Source organism: Neolamprologus brichardi, chromosome 7, assembly GCF_056152115.1.
Source record: "Neolamprologus brichardi isolate AB-2024 chromosome 7, ASM5615211v1, whole genome shotgun sequence".
NCBI lineage: Eukaryota > Metazoa > Chordata > Actinopteri > Cichliformes > Cichlidae > Neolamprologus > Neolamprologus brichardi.
Genome location: NC_142110.1, coordinates 2,466,243 through 2,491,101, shown reverse-complemented (window position 1 = coordinate 2,491,101; position 24,859 = coordinate 2,466,243). Strand labels below are relative to the sequence as shown.

Below are 24,859 nucleotides of genomic sequence, written 5' to 3'. Positions count from 1 at the left end.
CCAAACAGAGGTGCAGCAAAGAAAATGTTCATTTTTATTCAGGTTTCCCAACAGTTAGAATAAATGGACCCATGACTGTCTGAAAACAGTATACTGTACTTTAATTCATTACATAAATATATAGAGGACAGACAAGTAGCAAACTACTTTTCTATTATTTAAACTTCTTGTCTTTTATAGTGGCCACATAACAGAACAGGGATCACAAGTGGGAGTCAAAGGTCTGGGAATGTACAGCAACAGAGGACATGGACTGCCAGGAGAGGTTAAACAGTCACCGGCTGGTGAAGCTAGGGGCGTTACTAAGGTGACCAGTATGGGATGTGTCAGTAACATCTACCACACTGTTTAAATAACAAGTCAGAATGCATATCTGCACCGACTTCTGTCAAACTGCAGACACCAGCTTTTCTTTTTTCTTCTTCGTTTAAATGTTCAGTTAAACATATTCTATTACCAGGCTGTCTTCATAACAAAGGTCCTGTAATTCTAAATGTTTTCTTAAATTAAATCTTCAAATTAATATTATTATTAGCAATGCAAAGTGACTACTGTGACTGCTTGGCATGATACTTTAAGATAAGATAAGATAAGATAACCTTTATTAGTCCCACACGTGGAAAATTTGTTTTGTCACAGCAGGAAGTGAATTTTATTTTACTTTATTACAAATGGTCACAGTAGTTCCCTTTTCCCTCCAAACAGTGTTACAATATATTTCAGTAAATTTGATTTCATACAGTTCCCTATTGTTTTTCCTCAGTAAAAACGAAACAAAAACAAACGTATTTTGTGTACACAAAACCATGACCTACACATGCTGAACAACAGTGAGCAGTGGCATCATGCTTGTGGGTACAGTTGTGTTCCTGTTCAGTAATCACTGTGTAATATTTTCATTACCAAACCTTGAAGAGAGCTAGAATGAATGTGCTCTTTTGATTGGTCACAAGGCTCAGCTGACGAATCAGTCAAGCCTGGAAATCCAGTCAGCACTGGGTCAACACACTTTTGTCGTGATAACACAAAACCCTCACCAACAGGTTCTCTTCTTGTAAGACTGCTGCTGTTAACCTTTTCTCCTCAACGTAACAGCAGATGCATTGAGTGGAATCTCCTGTGTACAGCCTGATTATTCATCAGAGGGCATTTATTTGTAATAAGGACATAACGGCTGTAAAAACACCAACATTGCAGAAAGCATTTGAAAGGTGTGATGATTAACAATGCAAAGTGAATGAAAACCTGTAGCAGACCTTTAACACATCCCATAAAAAGGTTTCTACTCAAAGTTAAATATTATTCAGGAAATTTAACAATCCAAGGCGTCTCCAGCTACTTCCCTCCGCCTGCTGTAGAAGTTAACCATCACATGAGAGCAGCCAAATGTGATGGACTACATCTGATAACACAACGAGCTTTGTTACGTAAGCAAAGCATAGCTTCTTTGGGTTGGGCTAACATGCCTGAACTTCCAGACATCAATTTTAGACTACTGTGCCAGCCTCAGAGTAACAAGACACAGAGTCCCAGCATTCACAGCGAGTGGTTACATTGTTATAAACAGACGAAGGTTTCGTATAAGCCTGTGCAAATAAGAACTTTTAAGGGCAAAATTTAAATCACTTGAGAAAGTCTACCGTTTTCTATAATAGTAGAGCGAGCTCGCAACGCGCACGGTGCGCAATGGGGCTGATTCTGTATCGCCCCATATAAGGATTTTATACCCTAGTAAGTTCCCTAATTTAAGAGTTAACTTAAAACTTCAAGCGTTACTTACCAAGCCTCTTCATTCACTTTCCGCCCGTTTGTAACATAAACAAAACCCGCACGCGAATTCTTCGGCGTCAAAACACACCGGACTCCCCGGCAGCTCCAACTTTCAAATCCCAACTCGTTCAGATGAGGAGAAACGTGCGCGCGCAGGCAGGCGCACACGCACTCGCACGGATACATCGACTTCTATCTTTTGTTTTAGTTAATACAGATTTAACAAAGGCTTTTGTGTGCATGTTTCTATGACCCGGACGCCTAAATGACGCAGACTACTGCACTGAACAAATATCTGAATGTCAGGAGTTTTATGAAGCTACGTGGGGTAAATAAAATCTACAACCCTGTACTGCCAATTCAAAACTCGCTGTACATTGGAGCAGCTCTCGCGAGATCCTCTGTGCTTTGGAACAGCTGACTGTGCTGTGGGTGTTGTGTGTGAGATTGCTTACTTCGAGTAGATAGCAAAACAGTCGCTAGATAGCGGTTTGAATTTTTGTGCTGTTTAGGCGCTGATAATCATTTACATCACAACATGGCTGAGACGGACCCCAAATCGGTGCAGGACCTTACCAATGTGGTGAGTCGTGATCGCGAGGCAAGCTAGCTTTAGCCACAGTAGCTTAGCCTTAGCTAGCAAAGCCAATAACAATGCTAACGATAGCTGAGCTAGCAAATTTTAGCACTTATGCGGTGTTTCGTGGATTTTGTTTGGTTTGTAAAACTCTAGATTCAAATGCTGTGTGTGTTGAGCTTGTTGCATCCAAACCACAATCCCAGACTTTAGCTCCAGAATGTTATGTAATGGTCAACCGGTCATGTAAATGGCATCACCAAATTTCAACGAGTAAACTGCACAGAATTATGTAAAAGTTACCTGCAGTACATTTTCTATTCTTATTCACCTGGCACTTATATATAGTAGGTTTCCCTTATCAGTATCTGACTACTGAATATCGCGCAGTTTCACACTTAGACCTTAAAATGTACAGATTATATGTTAATGATCCTTTTAGTGTTTCCTATACGACCAAGCCTGCGTAGGCAGTGTTTGAGTGTTGCCATAGAGATGGGGGTCAGTGAGAGACGTTCAGCTTCAGTAAACCTCGCAAACGTTTAAAAACCACCTCCGCTAGTTTGAGTCATGTGTTGTTATGCATTACCTAGTTTCCTACAGTTGTATTCACACAGATTTAAAGAAGCTGAGGATTAACTTGACTGTTATGTGAAGGAGATGCAGAATAAAGAGATGGAGGGGCGCTGCAGGTGTACTTGTTACAGTAAATCATAGATCCATAGTCAAGCTTTTAAGATGTTGGCATAGAAACAAATTCCCCATTGTTCACGCTTTGATTCACAGACCATATGCTTAAGTGTTTGTATCTGACAGTGTTATGACTTCACTTTATATCTCCATAAACTTTAACTACTAAGTGGCTCCAGTTTCATAATTTCTGCTTTTTTCCCTCCACAGGTTCAGACTCTGCTGCAACAGATGCAGGACAAGTTCCAGACCATGTCAGACCAGATCATTGGAAGGAATATCCTAATAATCATGTTTTATTGATTATATGCATCAAAGTTAATAATTGTAGGCTGGATCATTTGTTCCGTGTTAGCTGACTTTGTGATTTCCAGTTGTAATTACCTGCCTTAACTAATTCTCCACTTGATGAAATGAGCACACGTATTGATGACTTGGAAAAAAACATTGCTGACCTGATGACCCAGGCTGGTGTTGAGGAGATCGAGGCACCACCAGAAAAAGCTAAAGAGGGTCAAGGATCATAATGAAGGTAATAAAGTAGTCGGCACATGTAGCTTCGTCAGTTTTCCTGTAAATATGTCGAATGTCAGCTTTAATAGTGAATGTTTTTCTAAATCTGTCCCACAGGTTCCTAAATCACAAGGCGTGAAGTCGGTCCTGTATTCAGGAGCAGCAGACTTTTCCCATTCTGAAAATGACTAATATTGATTTGGTGTGTCGTTGTGTGAAATGCTTTTTTATATATTGTGAAATGGTTATGTAATGACTTGAAAATTTGAACGTTACTTGTAAGCTAGAGTAGTGTGACATGCCCTTCAGCACCTCAAGTGCTCATGTGCAGGATTGCAGATTTAGCGTACTAACCTGGAGGTTATTTTCATATACATGTATATCAGTAGTTGAATTCCTTGACACGAAAGCAGACAGTGTTGGTTTTACCCTAGCCTCTGACGAGGACTAAAACTTGCAGGCTAACAGGTTAGTAAAAACCTCCAACCCAGCGTCCGCACCAACACGGTGCAGCGAATCTCTAAAGCAACAGTGTTTCACAGTGAGCACTGTTACAACCATTGTGTGGGATGCATTCCAATCCTGATAGTCTTCTATTAAAGCTATTTAATACACGGCTGTTTGTCATGTATGGTCAATATTTGGAAAGAGGGGTGCACTATGAAGTGACATCAGTGAGTTATTGGAGTTGGTCAAACTTAAAATCAGTTTTCTGTCATGAAAACTGATTTTAAGACAAGCGGCTCTTTTAACCTAAGTCACTATGGTTACTTAACCTGAAGACATAAGCCGCTCGGCAGCAGGTTATGTTCAGTTTTTTTTTTTTTTTATCCACAGCATTTTTAAAAAGTGTTATTTATACACATGTTCGGGGAATAAGTTTTATATGTCACAAGTTGTTAAGCTGCACTTTAGTGGAACCACTAAAATCATCGTCAGGAGATTGCATTATGTATGTGCATGTTTATTTTAGTGAAGCAAAAAAAAAAAAATGTATAAATGTTACACTTTATTCCATCTCTTTCCTGCTTATCCAGTTCAGATGTGTGGGGGGGACTGGAGCCTATCCCAACTATTTAGTACAGCAGTGTCAAACTCCAGGCCTCGAGGGCCGGTGTCCTGCAGGTTTTAGATGTGTCCTTGATCCAAAACAGCTGATTTAAATGGCTAAATGACCTTCTCAGCATCTCGATGTTCTCCAGAGGCCTGGTAATGAACTCATCATCTCATTCAGGTGTGTTGACCCAGGGTGAGATCTAAAACCTGCAGGCCTGGAGTTGGACACCCCTGATTTAGTACAACTGCAGCTACCAGCATACAGAACCCACACAAAGAGTACTAATGTGAAATTCATTTCGCAATCTGCTGACAAATGAAAGCGATTTGTGCATTTCCTTTACATCAGGCACATTTAATGTATCCAGTCTAAAAGACTCAAAACTATTTCTAAGGTGACAGCACTGAAATCACACTCAGCAGTAACATAAATTCTAATGTTTACCACTTTATGCACCAAATCCAGTTTTTACACCACCTGATAACGTCTCAGATTGGAGTAGATGGCACTTGGATCATTTTGCGTGGACACAGTCACGATGCATGAAACCGCTTTTTACACGAGCGCACTGAGCTGAAAGCAGAAATCTCTTACTGGAGTTTTAAGTTTTGTCAAGCCAGCTACGGCAAAGACAGCCTGCCTGTGTTGAATGTTCTTCGTAGCATACCCCTCTGGTGCTGACAGAATTTTTAACAATACATCCAACTGCGAGGTGCTCTGCATTTTTCTGTAGTTTTGTTTTTTAAACCAGAATCGTATTTTCAGATGCAAAATCTGTGGAACGTCTCAGTGTTGCATGGTTTTTAAAGCTATATTGTTTATAATGTAATGAAATTATAATCAAACTCTTAGGTTAGGACAGTTTGTAAAATGTAAATAATAAAAACGAACCGGAATCATTTAAACCCTGCATGTTGAAACTTCATGAGCACCACAGGGACACCAGGGGTTTTAGAATTAATAAGGACAATGACACGTATGTGAGCCCATCATGTACAGTGCATAATATCAGACGTATGGAGTGACACGGCACAAAAATAAGAATCTTCAGTCACTGGGCTCAGAAGCACTTATTGTCATTAATCACTTTGTCATCGCATCCACAGATGAAATTATCTACTGTAAACTTTACTGTACTATGAACTGGAAAATGCAACTTTTACTTTAAAAACTACACATTTAGTCTCATCAGTTCAAGAAGAGGTCACACAACACGCTGGAAAACACCGGTCATAAAAGTTTGTTTAAATGTATTTCTGCCCTTAAATAAAAATCAGCGCATGCATATATTTTCATTTATTTTTTCCAAAAAGCAAAATCTGTTGTCTTTGTACCATTTTAATTAAATATGGGGTTTAAAGGATTTTAAAGTTACTGCCTTTTTATTTGCATTCTAATCAGTGTTTTTCTTATTGTTAATTTTAAAGCTCTGTGTTTAGAATGAACTGTCTTTGTTAATGCAAACTGACACCAGCAGAATTATGCATTTGAAACAACACTTCCCCCAAAAGTGGTGTTTAAGAACTCGTGACAGCTTCTTTGGCCCGTTACTGCCTAATGGGAACCTTTATTCAGATTAATGCAAACAAAAACATACAAACAGCAAATAACAGCAGTTTTTCCAAAGAAAGTGTCGAACAAAAACAAACACCACTAAGCAAAAGCACATTAAGCACAGCTCGATCGTACCACACACTTATAAGTACAACATGGGCAGTCTTTGAAAATACAATAAATGCAGCATTAAAGTACTGTATGTAAAATTAACGGAGTGGTTCCTGAATTGCAGCTTATGTCACCTTTTAAGACGAGAGACTTGAATAAGTTTTAGGTTAGAACTCAAAGTCTGCCTCTGTCATGTCGATGGCCCAGGCAAACTTCTCCCGTTGGGTTTTATTGTAGATTTTCTCTATAGGTACCTCCATGTTTTTACACCTGAATAGATGGGAGGAATATTAAAAATGAGCCTAAACGTCTTTATTCAGGTTTAGATCTTTTCACCTAGAAACAGAGGTTGAAACAAACCAGCTATCACTTCTGAGTCTATGGGGAAAATATCAGTGTACATCTTGTGTTATATATTTACCAGCTGGTAGAGTTCACTCACCAGGCCACGGATATCCGCGGGTCTAAGTAGTTGAGCTTTGAGGTACCCAGAGCGATCTGTTTGTTCTCTTCCCTGTCGGTTGCCTGGACCTCCAGCTTCAGCAGCTGCTCTTCACAACGCTTCACTGCTGCCTTTTTCCGCTCCACCAGCCTGACGGAGAAGGAATCATCACTGGTACAGATATGTGTGAATGGAAGAACCTTTTTGTATCACTTCCTCTCACAGTGTAACAATTAAAGAGGAGTTCGTGTAAATATTTGAAAATAGTAGAAAAGACCCGAAAACAAACCATTTTTACTGGGGGGGGAATAAATCTGATGTTGTCATTGCAAACGCATTCAGCGCTTTCCTATTTACCCTGTGATGAAAATATTAGATATCATGAAACCATTCATTGCCTAAGAGTCATTCGAATGAATGATACTCTAAAAATAGGAGGCATACAAGAAAAAGGAAAGAACGATGACATAACTCCAGCAGTGCACCGTGGATTGCACCGCAACCATTTTAAAACCTTTATTTTGATCTCAGGTACACACCTGTAAAGTTTCATGCTCTTGGTTTTTTGTGTGTTCAGGACAGAAAGATATCAGGTATCTGCCAAAATGGTTAAAGCTACTTAGTGGTAGCCCTCAGTCCAACGCATGGACAGGACAAGATGTTACCAAAGCTTCTCTTTTGTCCTCCGCCGCACCACTACTGACCAGTGTTGGTCAAGTTACTTGAAAAAAGTAATCAGTAATTAATTACCAATTACTTCCCCCAAAAAGTAATCCCGTTACTTTACTGATTACTTATTTTCAAAAGTAATTAATTACTTAGTTACTTTTTAAAAACACGATTTACAACCTGAATAGGTGATAAAGTGATAGATCTTTCAGTCAAATTCTACTTTTTCTGCATAATCCATCATACAAAATGTAATCAAATGGAAAAGTCTCTTTTTAAAACTTGTTTTATTCGTTTTAATCTTTTAACTTTATGCATCAAGCAAAAATTTAATTATCTGCAACATTCTCTGACTGGAAGAAATTAGTTTAACATGTAAACCTATTTTCTGCACATTCCAGCACATAAAATAAAATATTTTGTGTGTTTACACTCAGTCTTTCAAATAGATGCAAGTAAAACACAGCAGAAAATAAATAAAGTCAAAGACTAGCGGTCCTGTTGCTCTATTTTCACCTGTAAAGCAGGAGTGGAGCAGGCGGAGGGTTACCCTGGTGCAGGTGTGCAGCGGTCAGTGGAAGAATCCGCGAGTTTCTCTGTGAGTTTCCCATTACGTCGTAGCTACTCGGTGCTTGTTCGGAAGTTTAGGGGTTTTTTTCGCTGTAAAAAGAAGTTTTCTTCCCACGCACAACGGACACTAATGTTTTTGTCACTTTTTATGGAATCAAACTCAAAGTAAGGTCAGTACTTCCACGCTTTAAACGCTGCACGCTCATACTCTCTCTGCACTCGATATATGATCCATTGTTGATCTGCACACAGCTGTTGTCACGAACGTCGCGCTCGCTTACGTCACTGTCATGAGACATTCTCACAAAACAATCACGGTTTTAGTAACGCAGTAACGCAGCGTTCCTACGGGAAAGTAACGGTAATCTAATTACCGTTTTTGCAATAGTAATCCCTTACTTTACTCGTTACTTGAAAAAAGTAATCAGATTACAGTAACGCGTTACTGCCCATCTCTGCTACTGACACTCACGCTTGCAACTTCGGGTCAGAACTCCCCTTCGTCTTGGCCTCCTTCTTGGCCTGTTTCAGCTCCGTCTTGGCTAAGGCCAGCTGCTCCTTCCTGGCATCAATCTGGGTGGAGAACATATGGATACAAGCTCTCACACAGGCACCACATTTAAATTCAAAATGTGACAGAACAGGCTGTGGATCCACCGTCACCTGAATTCTCATCTGTTCTTCAGTCAATTAACAATGAGAAGAACACAAAAAAGTATGATGCTGACCTTTATAATCTAATTTAAATTACTGTGTCCAATAAAATATAAACTGTAAATCAAGCTGCCCTTACCTTGGCCTGAAGGTTAGCCATGGATTGCTCAAAGGTCTTTGGCGGCGCCCGCTGGTGGTTACACAGAATAGCAACTGCTCTGTTCGCTCGATTGTAGGACAACAGTTTCTCTGCCACATTGTCAGACTCTGAGGAACGAAAAAAAAGAGTAATTTGTATTTAAACAAGGAAAAAAATCCAAGTGAGAACAGATATCAAACCAGAATCATGCACAGAAACTATTAAAGAGAAACTCACGCTGACACGCCTAATGCCATTACCTCACACCGCGACAAAACATCAAGCTTCAAGTCACATTCGTACAATTACATTCTCCTATTTCATTCATACACATATATTAACTTCATCTATTCCTCCTGTGGTTCACACAAACTGCCTGCAACCACATGTCAGCCTGCATATTGGCTCTCAGTGGCAAGCCAGAAATGAGACGAGTATGACACTTCTATCTCTGAAAGGAAAAACCATGGCCGAGGCAGCCAATGGGACTCTGATAAGAGTGCGACTGAGATGCTCTGGGTTTAGTGATAATGTACTCCTGTCATAACTGAGAAACCCAACTGACATCCGGATACCTTGAACTAAGCCGGCTAAATATAAAAGAGACTGGACTCTGTGACACAATGAGCTGAACTGAAGTTACATTATTAACCCCCCCGAACCAGCACCTGAGGAGCACGAGCCACTGCTTTAAAATGCTCATGTGTGGTGCAGAGCATTTAAAGTCTATTTAGGCTGTTACAGTGCAGCGAGCAGGCGTGACTGACTGTTTGTGAGCTCCTTAAGTTGCTGCTGCAGAGTGATGGAGGCGTTGTATGTCCTGAAGACTTTTGCAGTCAGACCGGGCATTAGAGAACTCAGGTGTTTGTTCAGAACGCCGGTCTGCAACGAGAAACAGGAACAAGAAAGAAACCCACATTAGTCCAACTAAACCAACACATGCCGTCTACCACTAGGTGGCACTGTGGTAATGTGCCACTGCGGTGGCGAAGAATCTCCATCTTACAAATAAATCAAAATAAAATCTCTGACTTCATTATCATCCATTAGATCAGGGAGAATAAAACAGATCATAATTCTATGTCTCACTGACATTTCTGTAGGTGTTATAACAAGTTAAAGTTGTATATAGCTAGTTTACATTCCCATTAACACCTGAGAAACGATAAAACAGATGAAACGGAGTTAACGGTGTGAGAGGACTCACTGGTGTTAAAGCAAAAACCATATGCTCATGCACACACGGCAGTTTCAGGTGCAAATATAGACTTGATGAGGAAGGCGTCACATGCATTTTGAATATGGATGAAAGCATTCACATGTGAAGCAGAAGTAATTCTGATAAAGTCTATAATAATAATAATAATCAGGACCTACTGGGGCCACAGGCCTGTATCTCTGTGTCTCACTGCAGGCTGAGTGGGTGTTTTTCCACATATACATATAGTGTGCGTGTGCATGCATGTGCAGGTAGAAGCATCTGCTGCTGTGGCTGCCTTGCTAACGAGCTACCTAACTCTGGCCCTACGATGCTAATGAAGGAGTTTGCAAGTCTATGGGGCGAGTGCGATACCTCTCACACCCCCAACTCCCTCGGCATGGTGCGCTGTGTGTGTGTCATCCATGTCGTCTCCTAAGGCGTTATTAAAATGCGTCATTACCGCAGTTCTAATTTCCTATCTATAATACAGGATGCAACATACTGGACTTTCTCATTAACACACTGCTATCCAATTTGTTGTGATGGCTACTAATGCCAGGGAAATATCGACTATTGCCTTTCTACACTGCCTATGATGAGGTGCTTTTCATTTCTCACTGGGTCTAATTTGCGTGCATCGGTTCCTCGGCCAAAAAAACAAAACCGGTTCCTACAGATGGGTAAATGATACAAAAGAGTGGAGGGAAAATGTACCGAATAAAGGAGCTCGTGAGGACCATAACACACTGCTGGTTGTAATTTAATTCATCTTTGTAAGATGTAGTTATTACAGCTAACCTGAGTGATGTGGAGTTCAGTAAAGAGGCTTCCAGAGAAGCTGAAAATACCTGCGATTTCAAAACAGATCAGACATCCAGACCTTAACATAATGTCTGTCTATATGTGTGTTTATCTGTGTGCATGCTCATAAAACCCACAATCACCTTAGCGAGGCATTCTGCAATCATATTGATGAGCATCAACTCTCTAAAATGTTATTCACTGAGACGCTCACGACACAAATGCTTAGAGATGTGTGAAATCTGACAGCCTACAAAGCAGCATAAGAGGGAGCAGGCCAATGAAAAACCCTTCAGCTTCACCCTCCACAAAATTAACCTTTAAGTGAATACATTTAACTAAAATACTGAAATAAAGTATTTAAATTCATCTGCCCAGGATGTTTTGTCCTATTTGAGACTCTAGCTCTTCTTTCACCATCGATATGTGCAGCTTTTAAACAAATTCTCCAAATAATAAAATAATGAATGTGCTTTGTTAAAGGTTCATCAAGAAAAACAGCTGGTGGTGCAATTTCTACGCTCTGGTGCCGTTAAGCTAAGAGGGATCAACACGGAGAACAAATCGAACAAAGAAAGAAACACGATGGAAATACGGCAGCAATATTAGCATGATTTGAGGAACACGCACACGCACACACTCCTTGAAATTCATCATGTTTTCATTTCATTGCTTGTTTTCGTTCTTCACTGATGTTTAACTCATAAGCCTCGTCTCCTGATTTCTTTCCTCCAGTCTGTGTAGCTGAGTGCAGACGCAGAAAAATAAACTTTCTGCTTTTCTAAAATTGAAAAAAAGCAGATAAAACAAGTTTAAATTGTGCCAGCAGGCTTCAACTAAGGCACAAAAAAGTACTTGTTGTTATCACGATCTGCACCATTCCTGCGATAGAAATCTTTTCACCCAGCCGTCTGCCGCAGCATTCAAAACAAACACTTTTACCTCGCCATGCGGCTGAACTACAACATTAACTAGCTTGTTTTGGGGACAACTCGGCACTCCTGAGTCTGTGTTTGAGAACACATCATTTAATCGACAAATGCAGCCGTTTCAATGCTCTTATTCTGCCCTTTTGTTTAGGCTGCGTGTGCTTTAGAAGAAGAAAACTCGTGCTGTTATAATAGCATCAGTGTTGCAATAATGAACAGCAAACTTATGAGCCCCCCTCCTTACATTTCTACCCATCTTCCATCCCCACTCTCCCTTTCTTCTCAGCTGCCTGTCACCTCTCCAAATTGCCCTCCCACCACCTTCCCCATCCTTTTTTCTCCCCATCATCCACCCTCTCTACTAAAGCACCCCTCAACTGGACCATTTGGCACTTTTCTACTGCTTCATCTACTACTACACACCTCTTCTGCCTCTGCTCTCTCGGTGTCCTGGCCTTTCCAGGTGTCAATCAGGCCTGCCCTCTGCAGCCATTACCGCTCCACCTCCAACAGACACTGACATTTCCTGACACACACAGGAGGGCAGAGAGCAGACGCACTGTACTCCCTCCTTCAATTGCTCCATCTTTCTCATCTCTTCCTCACATTCCTGTCCAGTGTTGCAACATCTTTCTCCTGCCTGTCAGTCTTAATATGCCAAACACGTGACTGGCTCTCTAATCTTGCACATGAATCTTAATCTGCATTTTCTTCTGAACATATGCAAAGTCAGGTATTTTTCAGAAATCGGTTATTGTCTCAAACAGATGAGTGAGGTCGTTTGGAGAAAGCTCAACATTGCTGAACTCACCCTGTGTACGAGCAGAGCACTCTGTGAGGCTTTGCTGCCTGAAGCTAGAGGAGATTCAGAGGATGCCACATTTTGATGTGTGGAAATTCATCCGCCCAACATGTTCACTCTCGATTTTCACGCGCACAGTTTCATTTTTATCTGCCAGGGTCCATCCCCTCTCCCTTTTGAAACTCCCTTTCTGCTTTCAGCCTCCCCCCTGCTTCCAATATTCGAGCCCTTCTCTGCACCTCCCATTTCCTTAATTTAGCCCTTTCATCTCTCCACACCAACGGCTCATCCTCATTCAATCTCATCTCTTACACCTCACAATTTAGCCCCTACTTTCCCCCTCACTGCAGCTTTCTGTCCCTAGAAAATATAAAAAGTGTAATTCTACTTTGCTTCCACCATCTTTTTCTGTTTTTTTAAAATATTACTCGGGGGACGGGGTTCCTCACCCTTTTTAAACAACCTCACACTCAAATCAAACCTGCTTGCTTTTGACACTCAACAAAAACTCCCATGTTGTGACACAATAATAGCAACGATCATATAAAAGGTGCAACATGTCAGAGGAGATGCATGCTGAGACACACTCACGTTTAGGCGGTCAAAGAGTTCGTCTCCGGGCTGTTTATTCTCCAGAAAAAGTTTAAGACTCTTAAACACCTGAAAAAAAGATGCAGGTAAAGTACATCAACATGTATAGAGAGAAATAATAACATTTAATACATCTGCACAGGTGCTGCACTAGATGTTTCTTGGGTTTATGTTTCAAAAAACTGATGAAATTTTAAAAAAAGCACAAACAGACAAATTCTCTGACAGGTCTAAAAATACCACAAAACTACAGGTACACAAACACATCAGAGTGCAACTGTGGGGCCTCGCTTTATTTGTCCATCTCAAAGCCAGAGGATTAAAACTGGCACAATTACATCTGACATTTCAAGCGACTCTGTGGGTTTCACAGATGCATCCTTTCCCCAAATAAACTACTAAAATATGCAAGACGCCAATTACGAGCCACAGATGTGTTGCCTCATAAAACACGCTGACATATTCACCGGCTGATTTGTGTGTCAATTTTGCTTCCTTTGAAAGACGAGCTGCAAATATAAAAAGTAATCAGGATGTGTCTGTATGTATGCATCCACGTGTGTCCTCTGGGTTCTTTGACATACAGGACTTCCCTTTAAAATACTTGGTTGTTTATTCCAGTACTTTTTATTATGACTCAAAAAAATCGAGAAAAACTGTCAATGCAAAATGTACGGGATAAGTGAAATACATGATAGCATTCAATGTGTTGGGATGTCTCCAGATATTAGAACTAAACATTCCTCTCTTCCATTCTTGTTCCATTTTATTCCTGGTGACATTTAGCAGCAATCTTACTGATTTCCATGGGATTGATGATGCTAAAATATGCAGGGACTAATTAATTCGAGCTCATGTGATGCTTTTGAATGCACTCATTTGAATAATTATACGTTCTGCCAAGAAACAAAACACTTTGGCTGTCAGGTGCTAACATTTCTTTTCCCATCTCTGCAACAGATGATAGCACTGTCTGACACCAGAGGAGGAGTTAGAAATTTACATATGCATATATGCACGTGTGCGCACACAGACACACACAGACACACGAGACAGCTGTTTGACAGACTCTAGACTACCTTCTTTTGTGAAGTTTTCAGTCACATTTTGTTCTTCTGTTGTGATATTTGCTAACCTGCACATTAAGTCTGCGTTATCATTTAGTGCATCAGATACAGACACGCCAAGGTCCTGCAAGTCCGAGGCAGCCCCTCAATCCTCTGCACTAACGTCCAGCAAACAAACATCGAGACTAATTTTGCAATCATTTGTGACAAAACATGAACCTTTTTTTTAACTGTAATCAATCAGAAGTGAGTTTCAGTTATTTTACTAAAGTGGTCTCTCACAAAAGATGTGTAGGGATGGGTACCGGTATCCGGTGCCATGATGGCATCAGTTCTGACATAAACGGTAGTAACCAGACCGAAAAGCAGCGCACATTTTGGTGCTTTTTTTTTTTTTCTTGAGCTGTGATGACTTTAGATTCTAGCCAATCATTTTACGTTTCCGAAGATAGTAGGCGGGTCCAGGTATGTACGTTCTTTTAGAGCAGAGCTACAGATTAAAAATGCCCAAGGCAAAGCAGTCAAAGTCTGGCTGTACTTCACAGCAAAAGATGCAAACTCAGCAGCTGCAACAAGTGCTTTAAGCTGATACTGTGATGCTGTCAAAGGAGGTAACACCTCAAATCTGATGAAACACCTGGAGACGCATAGCGTTTTTTTAAAAGCCGAGAAATGCGCCGTATTTGATAGCTTGCTGCGAGACCTCACACCGAGCACATCTACTGCGGGTGTGGTGCCTGTTATCGACCCGGAGTTAGCAACATCCCCCAAAAACCCGAAGAGGAGAGTCCTGGCCCCTAGCCCTGCCAGTGTAGCAGAAATGATGAGGATGATGATGCAGCAGCAGCCGTTCTTCTCTGAGTGAGTAGCTTAATGTTGTTCGTGTGTAATTTACGTTGAGTAGGCTAACCACGTTATTACATTAATGCATGTAAGGTGAACTAGCAAACATCATCATAGCTACATGCGGCTGTCTTCTTGTTTGATGGCAGATACTCCCTTCACCCTGGACAAAAAGGCTAAAATGACCAAAGAAAAAGTGGAAAACAGTTAAACATGAGAGGTTTTTGGACAAAGTTTGTGTTTTTTCCATTGTTTAAGCTGCTTCCAGCCAAGAGTGATACCATATATGCCCCATAGCTGCAGAAAAGGCTAACATTGTTATCTTTTTACAAAAAAACAGCTGAACATGAGAAGTTTTTGGACCAATTTTGTGTTCTCCATTCTTTAAGCACCGTTTCAAAAGTATCGGTTTGGCACCGGTATCGGATAAAACCTAAACGATACCCATTCCTAGTTCTGAGCAGGTTTCTTGTCGCTACGTTGTAAAACGGCTCTCTGGTGACTTTGAAAGTAAGCTGTTTATCATCAAGAAGGCTCGAAAACAGAACTTATAGTCATGTGAGGTGACATTTAGAAATGAGGTCTGCTGACAGATCCTATTAAGCTACATTGTAGCAAATGTAATACCAAGTGTTTTGAACTAAAAGTGCAGGTTATCTGCATTTGCTGCCTTCAGTTTCTATTTCCCCTCCTGAAAACAAAGCATTTGTATCTGTGCACAATAATAAATAGTTTGAATACACCTTTATCTGTAAATACATGGCAACACAAGCCTAACTTGCAATACCATCTATTTCCCAGAACTACATGAGTATCAGTGCAGTGTCCAGATGACAGAAGCAGCACTTTATGTAAGCATCGTGCTGTGGTTCTGGATCCGAGAGCTGCAGACTGAACTACTCAACCAGCCTGACAAATTAAACCAACGCAGCGATCCAATCCACAACTGCATCCCTCGGACAAATCTCAGTTCCCTCTGTGCTTGGGGCTGTGACCTTCTCCACAGCGAGTTGTGCCAAAAACCAAAGGGCTTGATTATTCTAATGATATAAACTGGACTCAGTACTCTACACTAGTGGCTTTTGCTTCTGTCTTACTGAGAATGGACAGATTTGCCTCACATGAACTACATCAGTAAAGACTTTTCCAAAACAGCGTAACTGCAGATTCAGGGCGCTGCTCCAACAAACGGAGTTTAAAAATAAACCGAGCTGAGTGACTAAGATCTGTAATCTCTGTGATAGTTTTCGCTTCCTGAGCAGCTGAGCAGAGTTAGAGTGAACAAACACAGTTGACTGAACTGAGCATGTGCACGAGTGGACGAAGGCAGTGATGAATCACCATGGCAACGGGTAAATAAAGAGCAGAGCCTCCGTTTGAATCCAGCAGATCAAAATATATGAACACGTCTCAGCGCTGAGGATTGTATTCATTTAAAATTTAGTTTCAAACATTGTTTAGTAAACTTTAATGTACTGACGATCTTTAACAATCTCACGTTCTTACAGAAGATTTCATTCTCTTTGTCATTACTGGATGAAATGTTGGATGTTTTCCAGTATAACCACTTAATATTTAATAATATTTAACCATGTAATAGCAAACTTCATTGATAGATGATTGGTGGGGCTGTAAGACAGCAGAACTCTGTCACTGGGAGCCTGTGAGAGTTCAAAATGACTATTTCACATTTAACTGGAAACAAATAAATAATAAGAAGTGTCCGGGTTTTTAAAGAGCCATCGACACGCTGGTCGGCTGGATTTTAGACATTTCAGCTCAGTTTTGGACGAAGGCTGAGCCGTTTTAAATAAGCCACTATGATGGATCCTGACGGGATAAGACTTGGAAATGCCCGGAGCCAGGATCCAGGTATGAGTCTCAGTTTGTAATCTTTACCCATTTTGGAACAATCATTCATGTGGACTCCAAACTGGACAGCTAGCCGATCCAGTTCTGATTTAGAGTTTCAGTGGAAACTATGTTGAGTTTTCAGAAACTGTACATTTTGTTGTTTGACGTAATTTAAAGACTAAATCTCAATCTGAACACATTTCAACATGAAATGTAATCAAATTACAATCAGACCTCCTGCATCATGTATTTAAAAAGTGATTTTAAAATGTATTAGGTTCTGTTTTAAAGTGATTTCCTCCTCAACTTTTCTCAAATATTATATATTATTCATCATCTCCAGAATCCCAACAGTCATTTTTCTATCTGTGTGACGTCAGTGTTTGATTTTATGATTCAAAGAAAAACTTTATTACGGGCAGTGATTCCAGTGCAGAGAAATTAGCTGTTAGCTGCATCACAGTCAAAAGTTTATTCTAAGCTGATCTCTGTCCTTATATTGAGGACTGATAAACTATAAAAGCAGTCACACAAAAAAGAAAAGGAAAAGTGAACTAACAGCTAACAGGGGTTTTAAAACTTCTACAAATGAATTCGCTCTGCTGTGTCGTGAATGACGAAATAAAACAGCTGGTTCAGGTGCAGTAGAAGCCGAGGTCAGAGGGGAGGAAACCTGAGTCTCTCCCCAGTAATTGACTCTCTCTGGAGGAGAAAACAGAGTTTCCCGGGTGTTAGCTACTGAAACAAACAGCACTGCACCTCTGATTGCCAGTAATCAATATAATCATCACTGCAGGTGCACTTAACAAGTGCATGTACTTGTTAAGGTAACGATATTGCTCATAAGCACCATAATTAGTGACCATATAAAGTATTAAAACAGTATTGTGTCACAACATCTGGCTGGCTCTGTTGTAGCTCGGGTCTGTAGCCCAGCAAGTCGTTCAGGCAGTTTGTTTTTAAAGCGGCTCATCCGTCTCTCCATTCAAAATTCCCGACACACACGTTATAAACTAAGATACATTAAGCTCCAGTTTAAAATCAAATCAACAAAGACCCTCCTGTTCCTCCTTGTTCTGATGATGACATTAGTGTAGCTGCTCCCCACACACATCCATGCAAAGAGGAAAGAGCTGCCGACATTGTGTGGTTGTGTGTGTTACAAGTACAGGTTTATGCAAAGATGCTCATGATTATTATCTTTATGAGAAACCAGGCTAAAAACTGCCTCCATTTGTGATCTTAGAGCGATCACGCTGACCATTGTGCACCCATGAGAACACTGTTTAGCATCCACCCGTTTAAGCGCCAACGTGTTTCTTTAATTTCTTCCTTTACCTTTTTGATGACAGGAACCTTGTTGTAGTAACGAATGCAGTCTTTACCCAGGAAGTCAAATTCCACCACACATTCGTTGCCATCCAGCTGCTCGTGCAGAGTGATGTGCTCGACGCGAAGTGAGCAGCAACCCACCGTGTCCGCCGTCTCTCCCTCCTCCTTCTCGTTGCCAGCTCTCAGGGCCAGCTTTTTGGGTCAGAGGATACAGAGATTACCACAGATGCAGAAGCACACGCCGAGCTTTTCCATCACAAGGTGCACAGAACGCATGCGAGTCAGACAACCGTTAAAATATATACACGTGCTAATAAAAAGACCTTTGTGATAAACGAAATGAGACAAAAATGGCAACTGAAATAGTTTCTGGCATGAGCCAAAAGCAATCACGTACTCAATCCATCATTTCACTTCTTACAGACTGAGATAATTAGCTTGAAGTCTCTGGAAGAAAATGGCTACATGTAATCCATTACTTTGCAAAAGATTTTCATCCAACTATGTTGGAAAACAGAAAAGGCAATCAAGACATGCTGAATTGATTTCCAATATCTTCACTTTGCTCCAGCCTATTTACACGATCACTTCAGTTTTTCTCCACATTCATGCAAACATCTCAAGCAAATCAGAGAAGCTCACGTATGAAAGTTTCTTTCTAGTTCTGCTGTGTGAACTTGTAACAATTTGTAATATCAGTTGTGCAACCCGAACCTTGTCTATGAAATACAGCGCCACAGCTCTCTGACGTGTAACCATCTGTTTGGACTTTAGATCCTGGAGGTACTGGTAACGGATGTCATCCACGCGTGATTTCAGTTTCCGAGCAACCTCGTATTTCTCCCAATCCTTCTCTCCCTGCAAGAAAGAAAGGCAAGATAAGGAGGAGGGAAAAGACTAAACATGAAACGTAAACAGAAGCAAAAGTGACGGGTGATGACAATTATAAAATAAAATGATGAAAAAGTGGTTTTAATTTAAAAGCCCTGAAACAATCACTAACACAGGATCTTCCACTATAACACAACATTCTCTGTGTTGTTTGCTTCTGCTTGTTTATTGCTATCTGCATACAATTAAACCCTCCATCAGTCAACGTGCCGATACTGTCATGGAGAACTGTGGAATAACTTAACCTTTATGCATGAAAGATGGGAAGGAAGACGAGTGAGTAAACAGAGCACAGAATAACAACATGTTGCAAAGGTTTACTCATATTGGATTATCAAATTCAATTTAATGTTATTTACACAGCGCCAAATCACAACAACAGTCGCCTCAAGGTGCTTTATATTGTACAGTAGACCCTACAATAATACAGAGAAACCCCAACAATCATATGACCCCCTATGAGCAGCACTTTGGCGACAGCGGGAAGGAAAAACTCCCTTTTAACAGGAAGAAACCTCCGAGAGAAGGAAGACGGGATAAAAGACATACTGTGGAAAAGTAATTACCAATTTTGTTTAAGAATATACATTTTATGCATTATAGCTCAACATAATGTGTAAAAGTGTTCAGGTTTGTGCTGTGTTTATGCTAACGTTTCATTTAAATCAGCTCTGTGAATAATATCAGAGGCAGGACAACAACCATTCGTCAGTTGGCAGATCTGGAGCTGAACTGACAAAATGCAAACCATTCAAATTATTGATTTTATTGTAACTTGGTTATAATGTTATTTGCATTCCCCTGCACTCTTTCTGTAAGGTTTTGATTCTTGATTTAGCTACTACGCAACTCTGCAGCACAACAGTTCGTCTAATTTTACAGGCAGCCTCTAGCCTGGAGGAGGATGAAAATCTTCTTTTTCATTTTTTCCCCAAACTCGCAGTCTGCAGAATCAAACTAGTTCAAATGAGGAAACTTATCAGTCCTACTCACTTTGAAGCCACAACTTATTTCACATGTAGTTCTACCCATGACTTGTAAACATGCAGTTTTTGGTGATGATGAAAATGGTGTTTTGAAGTTCTGCTTTTTTTGCTTTTCCAGTGAGTTTGGTTTTGCTTTTTACGTTCAAAAGGGAAAGAAAAAGTAAATCCTTTGGAAACAGGACGCTTCTGTTACATTTCATATTTTTAATGTGGGATTCAAGCATTCACAATGTTGAAGGAGTCCACAGAATGAATAGAGATGTTTGGTGACAGATCAAACAAAGCTTGAATGTTCTGAATGATGAATTCCAACATTTATCAAGTTATCTTTGAAGGACAGAGTTTGCCCACCACATGAACAACAGTAGACGATGAGCGAAACACACAGCAAAATATCTTTATACTTATTTACTCTTTTCTATTTAAAATGCATCTCAAAAAATTATTTATATCATGTCCATTACATGTAAAGTGAAATGATTCAAGCCTTTTGTCATTTTAATCTGACTTACAGCTTGTGAAAAAACATCAGAAATCAGTACCTGCGATCATTTAACATTTAATTTCAAGTTTGAGAAAATTAAAATCAAATATTATGTTGATCCTGCTTATCTCAGTTTAGTTTGATGCAGTGACAGTGACGCACCAACGTGTTACTGCTGTACTTGATTGACCAGATAACTCAGACGACCTCAAGCCGATAGAGAATTTATCATTTAGTCAGAAAAGAAAATGAGAAACAGACAAGTTAACCCTTTAAGACCTACCATAGAACCAAGTCCGCCAGAGCTTATATTATATTTTTACATGCTGTGGAGCCATTTTTGGGAGCATTTCAAGTTGCTATACATCAATACAACCATTACAGCCTAAAGTTTAATAATATGTTTGCATTAAGTGCATAGTAATTACATAAATTGCAAAAAAGTGCAATAAACTACAAAAAAATTGAAAATCGTTTTTGTTTTTTTAACATATATTTCTAGTTAGAGAAATTTAAGAGGCTTATCCCTCAAAACTGTAAATACAAAAAAGTTGCACAAAATAGTTTCCCACCACAGGAAATTTATTCTGAGTGTCTTCATAGTTTTATTTTTGAAATACACCAATTTTTATATACTGCAGGAAAAACGAAAATAATTATTATAATGCAAATTTGCAAAAAACAATGCAGCATATGCATCAAAATAAACTATTTCCAGCAGTGCAATATGAGTCCTAAGCATCCCAGAAACCACACAGAAAGTCATAAAGTCAAACATAACTTTTAAAAACACCAGTATAGGCTCATGAGGCCCTGATGGTAAAAAACTACATTTCCGCGAAAATGATGTCACTTCTGGTTTCGGGCAGGTCATGGCGGACATGCGATAGTTCGCGCTGATGGACGTAGGAAGTGTTATGAACAGCTGATCGGATCGGCAAAGCGTGTTTCTGGAATATTATGTTTTTGTTGCTGCAAGTGCTTTTTATGCAGTTTTTGCAAAGCTATATGTGGAAGGAAACTGTGACCGAGGACAAGCTGATGGCATAAGATGTAAGTACAACTCCTCCGGTTTCATATGCAAAAAAATTATTGCGCTAGCTCACGTGGTTGCAGAGCTACTGGGATTTAAAAATAGTTACGCAAAACGGAGCGTGCCTGTTGACCGGTTTTAAAGGGTTAAAGGCTGTTATCAAAGCAGCCAATAACAGTGAAGCAGCAAGCCGATCGGCTCCATGCAGCACACAGTGAAGTCATTTATGGTAAAGAATCATCAACCAGTGACTGCACACATGCTTCAGAAGTTGGATGTTTCTGTATTTTAAACGTATGAATTGCTCTTAGTTAACATTTTAATAATCTGAGATACTAGTTTTTTCCAAAACCAGTTGAGAACTGTGCCGCCCAAGTCTGAACTAGGTGTTGAACCCAAAGTCTGCAGCATCTGACAGCATGTTTCTTTGTACCCACTTGTATGTGCATCCCCCCCCATTATGCAACAGATAGCTCACCTTCAGTTTTGAGTTGGCATTAAGCATGATGTACTTATTTGAGCCCTGGATGTTTTCAGTCCAGCTGACGAGCCACGTCACGGTGTGATCGTGTCGAACTTCCTTCCAGCGGTGCCCAGCAGGTGGTGCGGGGATACGAGAGTCTCTGCCAGAGCAAGAACAAGTGCAGTACAGTATGTAAATGACCAGCACTGATGCATAGCTCAAATACAGATTTAAGCCTTAAAAAAGTAACAAGAAAAATAATATTAGTCAGTTTGTGTATCAAGAAGTTGTTTCTTTGAGTGAAAATGTCCCTGCTCTGCATTGAGCCACAAAGGCACACGGAGAGGACTGAAACTAAAGCTGAACTCAACTATACACCGATTTCACAATCACACTCTTACTTGCTGCAATTGATGATGACGTCCTCTGGTTGGATCCTCTTCTTCAGCATGCCTTGCTTGGGATGCTCGCCTCTACCTCGGAATAACCCCGGAGGCTCAATCTTAAAATTGCCAATGCGTTCTTTGTGGTGGTCCAGAAGGCAGTAGCCGTATTCATCCACTATCTTCTGGTTTGCCTCTTTCAAAGCCTACAAAAAGATTTCAGATCCAGATCGCGTTACCTCAGAAACGGACAGGGCGCTCCTCTGGACTAACTCCAGTTATTACGCTACACATTATGAAGACAGCAGCATACAAACACAAAGAAGGGAACGCGAGCTTTACCTTTTTCTCCTCCTTGGACATATTTTTCCTGGCCTCTGTCTTGGCTTTATGCATGGCATGGATTTCTCCAAAGTCACACTTATCAAGATCTTGAATCAGTGACCTCTCCTCATGGGTCATTTCCTGCACAAGCACAAAGTGTGTTGAGAGTATCAGCAGCAACAAAAAGAGCACGCAAGCGATTAACCGAAACAATCTGGAAGTTGTAGTGAGCATTATTCTTTATTTTTATATTTACAGAAAAAATAACATGATGTAAATGGTTCCAATGAAAGTGATGATAGAATAACTGCAGAAACTGATCGTGTGTCTTCGCCTCCAGTGATGCAAACAGCAATTACACTGCTGTAAAAATTATAACAACTTCCATTTATCACGTTTCTCACACAATTCACATCAAACAAATATTAGAGAAAGATAATCTGAGCAATTAAAAACGGCACTTTTTATATTATTTAACTGCAGGACGATGATTGGAAACATAACAGCAAAACGGCTCAAAAATAAAACACTGAATGTTTTGAAGTGTCCTCGCCAAAGTCCGGACGTTAGGCCGATTAGCATTCTCTTGGCGCTCGTGCTCAAACACCTTCCCCTGTGGCTGAATTAAAACAATTCTGCAAAAAAGGAGCCAAAATTCCTCCACACCAAGATGTAAAGACTGACAGTTAGACCCTTGATTGCAGTTCTCGCTGCCAACGGTGCCACAAGCAGTTTCAGATTAGGTTTGGGCTTTTCTGCCTCTAATAAATGAAATCATCACTAACTGTGTTATTAGGTTTAAGGGGCCGTAACTTAATCACATCAGGCCAGGCAGGTTAGGATCGTTTTTTCATCACCTGAATAGATGAACTCATTTAAAAGCTAAATTTTATATTTAGAATGTAGTTTTAATAAAAACAGAAACATGTCAGTGTGACAAATATGCAAAAAAACAAGAAATCAGGTCATTGCTTAATAATAATAATAATAAAATAATCATTGCTTTGTTATATTTACTGACCAGCTATGAAAACAAAGTGCATAACCTTTGTCTATTCATATAACAAATTAACGCAATAATGCATCATTAAAAACAAACAAAAAAAACTAGATGAGGAGGATTCAAACAGATCAGCGACCTTTCCTTTAATTACTTATTTACGGAGGTGAAGCAGAGTCGAAAAAAAACAACCGGTGCTGTCATAAAAGGCCAGAGTACTTTCTCCTAACAAGCCATTTAAAAAGTGCGGACACTCAAAGCTAGGGCTGCTCAATTAATCGAATTTTAATCTGGATTACGATCTGGGCTTTCAACGATCATTAAAAATGACTGAGCCGATTATTAGCCCCTCCCTCGTGCTTTACTCTCGCGCTGCTCCGTGTGGCAAATCGAGCGCACCTCTCTGCATTTCGAACACGTGTCACAACAATTAAGAGCAGCGGTCTCCAACCTTTTTTGCGCCACGGACCGGTTTATGCCCGACAATATTTTCACGGACCGGCCTTTAAGGTGTCGCGGATAAATACAACAAAATAAAACTAGTACCGGTACTAAAAAAAAGAAGATTTATTCATAACACACGTGAAAAGACCCAGGAAAACCGAGTAAACGATAAAAACGATAATAACGCTGAAAACCGATAAAAACCCTGAAAACTATACATTTCACACCTGAGCCTCAACTCTCGCGGCCCGGTACCAAACGACTCACGGACCGGTACCTGTCCGAGGCCCGGGGGTTGGGGACCGCTGATTAAGAGGACCCGAGAGAAGCTCGGAAAGGTCAGCAGAAGTTATTTGGAGAGGAGAGTGACTGCTGTTGGTTGAAAAGAGGTAAAAAAAAACTTCAGTGGTGTGGAAACATTATGGGTTCATGAGTCAGACGTGGATCAAGTAGACACAGTGTGTAAACTTTGCTACAGTGTCATAGCTGCACCACAGAGCAACACTGCAAAGTTCACTAAACATAGATGTTTACATTTTTCATTTATTTCTTATATTGCAAACATTTGCACTGTTATCAGTATTTGCACTATTTTATATTATTTTTTAAAGTCATTATTCAACACATTGTTATTGTCAAATAAATATCGTCAAATAATCGAGATCTCAATTTCAGTGAAAATAAT

The 24,859-nt window shown here is 40.2% G+C and overlaps 3 protein-coding genes across 10 annotated transcripts in view; 1 reads left to right on the top strand and 2 right to left on the bottom strand.

The window, feature by feature from the left end:
- si:dkey-246g23.2 (solute carrier family 66 member 2) overlaps positions 1-2,817 on the bottom strand; it is a 73,803-nt gene extending 70,986 nt beyond the window's left edge. For 2 of the 4 annotated variants that reach the window (XM_006795779.3, XM_006795781.3), the window contains exon 1: positions 1,781-1,926. The gene's annotated coding sequence lies outside the window, so the exon portion shown is untranslated. Of the gene's footprint in view, positions 1-1,780; positions 1,927-2,650 lie in introns of those variants that run through there. The other 2 variants (XM_035909945.2, XM_006795780.3) reach the window with 2 other exon arrangements.
- On the top strand, positions 2,154-4,164 carry hsbp1b (heat shock factor binding protein 1b). The gene is made up of 4 exons (XM_006795778.3): positions 2,154-2,353; positions 3,248-3,314; positions 3,443-3,569; positions 3,668-4,164. The coding sequence occupies exons 1-3, from the start codon at positions 2,309-2,311 to the stop codon at positions 3,562-3,564; spliced, it is 234 nt and encodes a 77-aa protein (XP_006795841.1). The 5' UTR covers positions 2,154-2,308; the 3' UTR covers positions 3,565-3,569; positions 3,668-4,164.
- Positions 4,165-6,078: 1,914 nt separating this feature from the next.
- zgc:173742 (DNA topoisomerase I, mitochondrial) overlaps positions 6,079-24,859 on the bottom strand; it is a 31,514-nt gene continuing 12,733 nt past the window's right edge. For 2 of the 5 annotated variants that reach the window (XM_087842810.1, XM_087842809.1), the window contains exons 10-20: positions 22,749-22,871; positions 22,425-22,612; positions 22,039-22,183; positions 18,881-19,024; positions 18,173-18,358; positions 13,071-13,139; positions 9,514-9,628; positions 8,747-8,874; positions 8,426-8,526; positions 6,715-6,864; positions 6,080-6,542 (exon numbers count right to left, since the gene is read on the bottom strand). In XM_087842810.1, coding sequence (XP_087698936.1) covers positions 6,440-6,542; positions 6,715-6,864; positions 8,426-8,526; positions 8,747-8,874; positions 9,514-9,628; positions 13,071-13,139; positions 18,173-18,358; positions 18,881-19,024; positions 22,039-22,183; positions 22,425-22,612; positions 22,749-22,871 — 1,452 coding nt within the window. In that variant the 3' untranslated portion in view covers positions 6,080-6,439. The other 3 variants (XM_087842808.1, XM_087842812.1, XM_087842811.1) reach the window with 3 other exon arrangements.